The 10,087-nt window shown below is 42.1% G+C and overlaps 1 protein-coding gene across 1 annotated transcript in view; it reads left to right on the top strand.

The window, feature by feature from the left end:
* The first annotated feature begins 3,011 nt into the window (after positions 1–3,011).
* HOMER1 (homer scaffold protein 1) overlaps positions 3,012–10,087 on the top strand; it is an 84,045-nt gene continuing 76,969 nt past the window's right edge. The window contains exon 1 of the mRNA XM_036308944.1: positions 3,012–3,142. Within this exon, the coding sequence (XP_036164837.1) occupies positions 3,138–3,142 (5 nt within the window). The 5' untranslated portion in view covers positions 3,012–3,137. The remainder of the gene's footprint in view (positions 3,143–10,087) is intronic.

Raw genomic sequence — 10,087 nt, 5'->3', positions numbered from 1 at the left:
ACATTAAAAACATTTTTTTAAAAAGCTACACATAGTATAAATTTTGCAGAGTTTTAACTTCTTTTATTTAAACTGCATTGATCCATTTATAGCTCTCCTAACAACCACTTTATAGGTTGGTAATCCTATGTCCTGGATTTTCCAGGTCACTTCAGATTTCAAATATTTTGTCTATTGTCAAATGATGTGCCTGGGGTTTGGTTTGGAAAATGTGGTCACTGAATGTATAGACTAACTCTGAAATAGCAATGGCCTTTGGTATTATCTAGTAATTCTGTTTCTGGGTCATGACTATCACATTAAATCAAATCAAAGTTCATTATTTAAGTCTATCTAATAAACTATCAAAATAATAAGGACATTTTATAACTTGCAGTAATTTGCTATTTGAAAAGCATTCATAATATGATTTATTATGCACATACACAGCTAGTAAACCTAAAAATGGCTATTCCCCTTGCCATATAGGAAATGAAAAATCACATATTTAAGAGGTTTTGTTATCACATGGCCCAAACGAAGAAAGACAAACATAATTGAAACGTGCATGTGCTAATTTTTTTAAAGGGGGGTTTGGTGGTCTTTCTTATTTTTAATTTCCATAGACTGGAACTCATATTCTTGATAAAGCAGAGTTGAGAGGGTGTACTGGCATTTGCTATGTCTATGACGGTAATTATCTAAGATTGACTCATTATCCTGTGCCAAAACTTTGCTCTTCTGCAAATAAAAACATTTAGATTATTTGATGGCCTTCTTCCCTATTAATTACTATCCTTTATTGCATTATAACATTTGTTTATGGCTCTGCTCTTTATTCATTCGTGATTCAGATAACCACTAAGCGGGAAAAAATTGCTTTTAACTCTCCTCTGTCCAGAATAGCATTAACTCTTGAAAATTAAGGTGATTTTTTTCTAAGTATTGTTAGAAATAATCTATCACTAGCGATCAGGTTTTCCTCCCACATATCCGTGCTAGTTGGGACTAGAGAAGCCCAGGGATGCAGCGGCAATGGAGGTGCGAGTGGGAGACAAGATAGCACCCGCTTGACACTTCGGCACTGTTGCCATGAATGAGTCACTCGCTTTTGGCACCTGTGTGCCAAAGGAAATCTCTGCCTCTTCCCCCTCCAAGCTCCTCTCGGGCTGTCTCCTGTGCTTTGGCCTTTAAGGAAAAGCGAGAACAGGTGGGCACAGAGGAGCTGGTGGAATCCTCCTCCCCTGCTTCTTCCCTAATTTAGCAGTACTTCCGGCCGCGTGACATCATCCCCCGCACACCGGTGACGTAAGCGGCGGGTGACGTGTGTGCGGAGAAGAGCGCGCTGACGTTGCTATTTAAAGGTCCTCCTGCGGGGAGGATGGAGACAGGGCGCGAGCACCCGGTGTGGGGTGCAGAGAAAGGGGCTGTGGAAGCAGGGAGCGGGGCCAGGAGCCAGCGCTGGAGCAGGGCGCACGGCCCGCCAGCCGCCGGCCGCTAGGGGAGGGGGGAAGGAAGGACGGACGGACGGACTGACGGACTCGCTGACCGGACTAGCTCCCCACGCGGGCCGGCTCGGTGCCGCCAGCCTCCCCGCCGCCCTCGCGGCTGCAGCCTCCTCCCGCGGCACGCCGGGCCCCGCCGGGCCCTCGGGACGTGTCAGCGCCCCAACCCCGGCGTCCGCCGCGGCAGCCGCCGGCCTCCCCCCGCGAGCAGGGGGAGGGACCGCTCTGGCCCCCGTTCTCCCCGCCCAGCTGCCCGCTCCCCCCGCCGCAGCCAGCTCTGCCACCGCGCTGGGCTCACGCGGCGGCGCTGACCTGGGAAGGGGCGCCCTCCGCTCGGCGAGCGTCCGGTGAAGGCGGAGGCGGCGGCGGCTCCAGGGCCGCCTGGGTCGGCGCTGCCTGCTGAGCGGGCGCTGGAGGCCGGCGGTGCTGGGAGTGTGCGGAGGCGGCGGGGCCGCGGACGGAGCGACGCGTGGCGGCGGAGCGGAGCGTGAGAGGCTGGGAGCAGGGGTGGGGGCGCTGGAGCCGCGGCTCTCCGGCGGCTTCGAGTCCCGCTCCCCGCCCCCCGACGCGGAATTAGCCGCCCGCCTGGACTCGGGCGGGCGCCCGTGGACCCTTCAGCTCAGTCCACCACCGCTCGGCCCGCCCTGGCGCTGGGGGCCGGGTACCTGGGCGGCGTGGGGCTAGGGCTAGGCTCTCTGATTCATTCATTCTCCGCCGACGGGAGCCTCGGACCTGCTGTGCTCGGGAGAGGAGGGCAGAGTGGGCAGCCGCGAATGAAGGGCCGGGCGGAAGCCGGGCTCCATTGTGCTCGGCGGCGGGGGGCGGGAAGGGGCTGAGGGAGGTGGGATCGGCCCCCTCCCCCTGCTCTCCGGCACCCGCTGCGCCCCCAGCCTGCTGCCCGCCTGGAAATGGCTCCGTTTATTCTCGGGAGAATGAATCGATCCTGCCCAGCCTTCTCTGCCTCCTCCCCGCCTCTTCTCGGCTCCGAGTCTTAGGAGGGAGAAAAAAATATATAAAAGACAGATTCCAATGAGGAGTGTTGTGCACGTCGCGAGCTGCCGGGTTTGCACCTCGAGGAGATTTTTCTATATATATAGCCTTTTTCTAATGTGAGTGCAGGGAAGCAGTGGCATTGCTGCTTTTAGGATTTTTATTTTCTCGTAGGGCTCTCTATAAAGTGCACGTCGCATTGGGTTGCACGCTCCACCCCCCGGGACCTGGGGTGGTGGAGAAATTTGAACCCGCAGCCTTAGTAGCACCGAAAAGACCGAGTTACCTGCCTCTCCGAGAGTGGCGGAGGACCCGAGCGAAATGACCACCCAAGTCATTTTTCCTAGGACTCTGTGAAGCTGGATTCTGCGTTTTCCAACACGTAGACTCATTTTGTGGAATAGAGTTGACCGCTGTCTCCTCCGCGCAGCATTTTAACTCTAATAAGCAAATGCCACCTCTGTGTGCACGTTTTGGTATTTCTGAGAGAGAAATCATTTTATACAAGGGAACTAACTGAATTGTCAGCATTACTGAAATACCTCCAGAAAAGGACCTCGGGGGGTGGAAAAGCAACTGCGAAATAGCAGACGGAGAAATTCCTCTGGAAGTTATTCCGTAGCCTAAGAGCAGAAACTTCAGAGCAAGTTTTCATTGGGCAAAATGGGGTAAGGATTTTTGTGTTTAACACAGCTTTGAACGTGTGTGTGTGTGTGTGTGTGTGTGTGTGAGAGAGAGAGAGAGAGAGAGAGAGAGATTGAGCTGTGGTGGCGATTGTCTGTGTTTCATGTTTTCAAACAAATTTGCCACCTTGCTAAACTGGCCATACTTTAAAAATATAGGTGTGTGAACCTTTTAACAAGATTTTTTTGTTTCTTTGTACAGTGACACCTGAGGTCATAATTAAGAAACATACGTTAATAATATTTAAGAAGACAACACACACTGCACTTTACTGGTCAAACTGCCACATCAGTTTGTAATCAAAATCATGTCTTGGGTTTTGTTGCCGTTATCTTTCAGGGAAGTACGGTACTGCATTCTCCCAGTACTTTGAGAATAATCAGTTGCACAAAGAAACAATTGTAATGAGTGGTTAGACTACAGTCCTTGAAAATGATCCAATGTAAATTGTTACCCACACTGTGCCCTCTGCTTTGCCCTTGAGTACCCAAAGTTAAAAGGTACAGAATTGATTTATTGGAGCATTGAAATGAAAATCCGAAAGCCTTACTGATGGGGTCTCCACGGTGCCAATGCACTTGGTAAGAGATCAGAGCTTGAATAGAAAAGAGCTTTTTAGTGAAGGAACTTGTTCATTTCTTCTGTTGTTTGCTTTTAAGCTCAAGTCTTCAGTTTGTGTTGACAATGTCAGATCACCTTCTTTCAGATCCAAAGTCAACTAAGAGTGCATTTTCCAACCTTTTATTAACTCTTCATGCAGTAAATTGATAAAATGCTAGTGATTTCCTAATTTAAGCCAGAAACCCATTAAGTATTAATGGAATAATGATCTAAGCATTTCATTCACAGATTGTTGATGCTGTTTGTCAAAGAGAAACTTCTAGAATTTTCTCCCTCTCTCTCTCTTTTTTTTTTGTGGTGGTTGAACAAACATCTAAAATGTACTCAGGGGACAGCAATCAAAAGGATATACTTTGAAATTCATTGTGACATTTTAGGGATGTGCACACCTAAACTTACTTTCTTGAAACTTTTGGAGGAAAGTTCTTAGATACTACCTTTTTTGTTGGAGTTAGAATTTGAAGTGTATTAACTTGAACAAGTTTGAAAATGTAGAACATATATTGTAGGAGTCCTTCTTCAGGAATTAATGAGAAAGAGTGATCATTTTAAAATTTAAATGACAGTGGATGAGAACATATTTAACTTGCATGATTTAGAGCAATTAAAATACCTGATTCTATTTCTAGTGCTTTGTGATCTGAGGCAAATTACTTAACCTGTATGAACTGTTTTCTAATCTGTAAAATGAAGATCTTCGATGAGTTTTTAAAAAATGTGTAGTCTATGAAAGTGAATTTTTTTTCCTTTCTGTTTTGATGATTACTAGTTGGTTTCTTAAAGTAAATCTTTCAGATGGAGAGATTGTTTTCTCTAAGCAATTTTTAAGTATGTAAATAATGACATTTGAAAAATGTTTTGGATGAATTGCACCAATTTTAATAAGAGAAAATACTGAAAAATACTACTTAAAACCTTGGAAATATGGCTTCTCTTGATATTCTACACTTTTCTGTTTAAAACATGTGAGAGGAAAAAATAATCAAGGGGCATTTTTTCATGTTGAAGACTGCATTCTCTCTAGAATAGATGGTGGAGTAGTAGCATCATGGGAGAAAGTCATTTAATCTGCATCAGTGCTCTTCATTTTACCAAGGGAAGGTTGGTATGAACTTAATACTAAGGGGACTAGTGTTTAATATGTGAAAATAAGCCCCCACACATAGCATACACTTTAGATACTTCAATGTAATTAAATTTGTTTATGAACTTACTTATTTGTCCTTTTCTTAATAAAATCTTAAAGGTGGACTGGAGAGGAAAAGGAATATTTATGTCATTATTTTTCTGAAAGTCTATATTTGGGTCTATTACTCTTTCTTACTAATACACTTACTTAAGCAGAGTTGTCAAGAGAAGATGGATAAGTGAAAGTAGAAGAACATACAGAGAAGGCATTTGTAGAAGTTCCTATACTTGGTAGGTGTTCATACCTAATAAGTGTAGAATAAGCACAGTCTTCAGCACCTATTTAAAGCAAAAGGAAACAGAACTTTACATGGTTCTTTAAGTTTTACCCAGGCAATCCTGAATTACCTTTCTCTAACAGATATCTAAAATTTAATATAATGGGTGAAGTTTCACATTTTATGAATATATTTTTGTTAGGTTATAATAATAATTTATCTTTGCCTTAATTATGGATAAAATTGCAAGTCTGGGGCAAACTTTAAGCAAAAGGAATTATTTTTAAAGAAAATGATTAGTTAGGGCAGAAACAAACATGGCTCATGTAATAGTAGTTTATGAACTATGGTGGAAACAGAAAAGAACAGCTGAAACTGACAGTTGGCAGAGTCTGTCAAAGTATCTTGGATGCTGCCTGCACTGTTTTCAATTACACTGAAGGCACTTGAAGTAGTGGCTTGTGAAATAGGTGTACCAGACCTCCCAGAATCACAGCATTCATGTATGGAAGATAAAGCCTACAAAAAGCTTCGAAGCCTGGGTGAGGAGCCCCTGTTAGGTATGACCCCGGTCTTCCAAGTAGTCTCATAATGAGAGCGGTGAGTCAGTAGCTATTTCAGAACTATTACAGTAGGTAACAGAAACCAAGTAACTTCAATGAGTTACTTCATGCTACCTTTTGTTTTGCTTAGCTCATATTGGCGATTTAGTGCCATCAATGTGGGAATAGAGAATTCTCCCTCTCCCACCCTCCACTAAGAGTTATTTATAAAACCTGATTCTCCCTGCTAAGGAGGTCTGATAATGCTGTTTCTGATTTGTCTCACCTGCCTGTGAGAACCTCTGGAAACCCTCTTGCCCGCCTTTCCCTAGATAACCTCCTGAAGCATGGAAGTGGGTGCTGCTGCATTGCAACCTGAACTGAGTTCCTTTGCTGAGCGAGGAAGCTGACACCTCCTCTTTCTGCCTGAGGCTACTGGGTGCTGCTCTTTGGGAGCTATTGTAGCAAAAATGAGGAAACCTTGATCCAGCGCTGCAATATGAACATGCGTTGTTGCAAAGGCAATCATTTCTAACATTGGAGAAGTTAGATGCAAGTCCCTAATTTTTTATTTGTTCATTTTGCCAATTTTGAACCCCTATCCTATGGCATGTACAGTGGCTCAGTGCTGCTGATACAGAGACTAGTAAAATGTATTCCTTCCCTCAGAGAGTCTATAGTTTAGAAGTTGGGAAGGCAGTCAAGCCTAAAATTAAAAAGGACAGTGAAATGTCTAAGAGGCTATAATATAGGTTATAATTCCTCATAGAGGTACAAAGTGTATGTGTCATTAGCTGCCAAGGGAAAGATAACGTGTTTGTGGAAGAGGTAACATGTAGTAAATAATGAAAGATGTGTACAGGGGGCCTTATAGACAAATGAGAGGGCATTCAAGGCAGAGGGAATAGTGTGATTGACTGCACTAAGACACGGTGCTACAAAAGTTTGGCATGGTGAACTTGGCTTTTTAGGGTGTAGCAAGAGCTAGACTTAGAGCCTTATGCAGGGGCCAGGTTAGAGGGCCTTCTAGACCAAACAAAAGCAGGTATTTTTCAAGCTTTTTGGGGCAATGGTCCAATATAGTAAGATACACAGTTTTATCTCAAAATCTAGTGCACACATATAGAAATGATAAAATGTTGTGAAATAATACACTTTGTGTGATGCATTCTGGTATTTTTTCTATTTTTAAGAAAAAAATGACATTTGGGACTCAATAAATTGATGGTAGCAACTGGTAATTTGAAAACACTGCTCTTGGCTTTGGGAACTCCACTAAAGAGTTTTAGAGTAGTTCCATGAAGGGTCAGGGAAATAAGGTGAGAAAAGTTTTAAAAACCATTTAGAATTTGGTTTTATATGTTGTGTCCTGTGGAAAGACCAAGCCAGAGCAATGGACCCTGGCTAGAAAGGGGAAGTGGATAGCTGGGCAGGCCCTGGAAAATTCCATGGTAGAGGGAAGGAAGGATGGTGATGAATTGTGTGTGGTTGTCTGAACAGTACGTTTTTAGGATTAGGGCATTTATTGCTCAGAGGTAAAAATGTAGGACATGGCATGGTATGTTCCTACCAGAGCTGCTTACTCAGATGGGCAATGAGACAGTGAATTTGGGACTTTAAAGGACTTTCAAGTCCTTTAAAAGGGATTTTCTAGCTCGCATACAAACACATGGAAAGTAAGAGTGAGGATATTTAAAAAATTCTACCAAGCAAGTAATTAAAGGGTACTTGGAGATGCCAGTAATATTTGCCTTGTAAGCTGAAATGTTATTTGTCCTGTGACTAACATCCTATATAATAAAACCCTAATATGCAAATCAACTGAACTGTGGAACGAAGAGTTGCTATGATGAGCACTGACCCCCAGGGGCAGACGCTCAACCCAGGAGCTGCCCCCTGGTGGTCAGTGCACTCCCACAGCGGAGCACCGTCAGCCAGAAGCTGGGCTCACTGCTGGTGAGCACAGTGGCAGTGGCGGGAGCCTCTCCTGCCTCCACCGCAGCGCTAAGGACACCTCGAGGGGATGTCTGCCTGCCGGCTTAGGCCTGCTCCCCATGTTCTGGGGAGAAGGCACAGGCTGGGCTGAGGGACCCTGCCCTCCAGTGCATGAATGTAGTGCACTGGGCCTCTAGTAGAATTATAATTTTATATCTATCAGCATATATCAGGAAGATATCAACCATAAGAAGAGTAGAAGAGTTTGCATATTTTGAGAATAGGCCCCCCATTTTATTGAAATATGATTGATATAGCATTATATTACCTTAAGGTACACAACAGTAATGATTTGACATATGTATATATTGTGAAGTAATTACCATAGTAAGTCTAATTAACATTCATCACCTTACACAGTGACAGTTTTTTGTGTGATGAGAACTTTCATGAGAATAGGTTTATTTTTGAATATGTTAATGAATAATTGAGTCCACCCCACTCAATGAAATTTTGAAATAACTCTTTTTTTGTTTTTAAGTTTTTTTTTTGAGGTAACATATGTGGACAAGGTGACCTTTGCTCTTTGCAAATGTCCTTTTCCCCAAATCTGCAACCTATTTGTGTCTATGACCTATTGTTTTATATAGTGAGGACTTTTAAACTGCTTCTTCTTGCTTTTATTTCCTTTTGCCCTTGTTAGTTCACCCTCTTTTTTCTTGTCCTGGTGTTATAGGCAAGGATAATAGCAAAGGGCTCTCAGGGCTTTTTTGCTGGCTACAATGCACTTACCCACTTAAAGGTAGTGGGAAAAATGTAAGCCCGCTCCCACCCTCAAACTTCTGCCTACCTGCCTTTGCCCCTGTAATTTTCTCCTTACTTCCCAGCTTCTGTTTGCTTCAGTGTTGGGATTAGCAGTATTCGTCTGAGCCCTCCTTCCCACCATCCCCTCCAAAAAAAAATTGAAGGAGCGGGAGAAATTTTCTTTTCCAAATCTGGTGGTGAAGGGATGGGTAGGCCATCCACTCTCCACTGGCAGGTCACATGGTCTCTATATGCGGTAGCAGGTTGTGTTATCGTGCCAAGTTGCAGGAATTATTATTATTTAAATTTATAAAGATATTTTATAGTGTCTTTTTTAAAAACTGGATTTGATTCTAGAGTTTTTAAAATGAAAATGAAAACTTTTTGGCTAGTTTTTCATATTCAGCAGGACACAAATTGAATGAGAGGAGGAGTATCAAGATTATGGTACTTGAGTATTTGTGTAAAGCTATTAGTAAGACTGTATAAACTAATCAATGTTGATTACATTAAGAATCTGTGTAAATTAACTTTTGGGAGGAGCAAATACTATTAGAGCTGGGATCATTTGGGAGACAATAGATACAGTACATGATGTTTTTGGCTCTGGCCTGAGTTTTTTATAAGAATGAAATAGTGATTATGAGAAGCACATTAAGATGTGATTGTGTAATTCTTGAAAGCAAGGTATATTATGTCATTTTGATTAGTCATATTGTGTAGACATTAATCTCTTTTAAAAACATCCTATTGATCCTATTTTTTTTCCTTTCACTTGTAATTTTTTTCTTTATTTTGATTTCCTGCTTCTTGAATAGAAATTAAACTTTCACAGCAAACTTGCAGACCTATCATGAGCAAACAAGTGTATATACAAAAATATCCTTTCAAAATATATAAAGGGTGTGTTTAGGGGAATCTCAATTTTGGTTCAGTACTATAATTTATTCAATAATTTTGAAATGAAGTCATAATATAAATCTGATTAGTGTGACTTATTTTGGGGGATTAGAGAATCATAGAAGTTGATTTAGGCTAATTACTACCTGAAATGTTGTTATTCATGGCAGTTAAGGGATTGACAAAGGAAACTATCTTTATACATAGTTTGTAAACTTAGATTAGTTTTCAGTGAATGTCTCAGATGAAAAAAGGTGCTTAGATCTTAAAAGGTCCAACCTTCCTACTGCCACAAGAAATTTTCCCCCCCAGACCTTTGATGTTTAGCTGAAATACTTATTTTTGTTATTTAGAATTATTCCAAGTCACTGTACAGAAGAGTAGGGAAAATGAATTACAACTGCTTAATGTTTCCTGATATAATTTTTAGATGACTGATATAAGACATTTTAAATAGCTTTATTTCTCAGCTAGTTAGGATATGTTTATTTGAATGAAATGAGCAATTTCTTGTTTGTTTTGTAATGCCTTATAATCTGTGGCTTACCCAGTAAAGTGACCCTATAGTTTATAAGGTTGATTGTGTTCATGGAATAAGCAAGACAGAGATTTAGTCCTAGAAATCAAAAAAGACTTTTCCCTTTTAAGGTAGACTACTGGAGGAAGGCAAAGAAGTTAGTGTTTTCTTTCTTGTAGAAAAGAAAAGGAAAGAATTTAGCAA

The sequence above is a fragment of the Myotis myotis genome, unplaced genomic scaffold, assembly GCF_014108235.1.
Source record: "Myotis myotis isolate mMyoMyo1 unplaced genomic scaffold, mMyoMyo1.p scaffold_m19_p_5, whole genome shotgun sequence".
Lineage (NCBI taxonomy): Eukaryota > Metazoa > Chordata > Mammalia > Chiroptera > Vespertilionidae > Myotis > Myotis myotis.
This window is presented reverse-complemented; position numbering and strand designations above follow the sequence as displayed.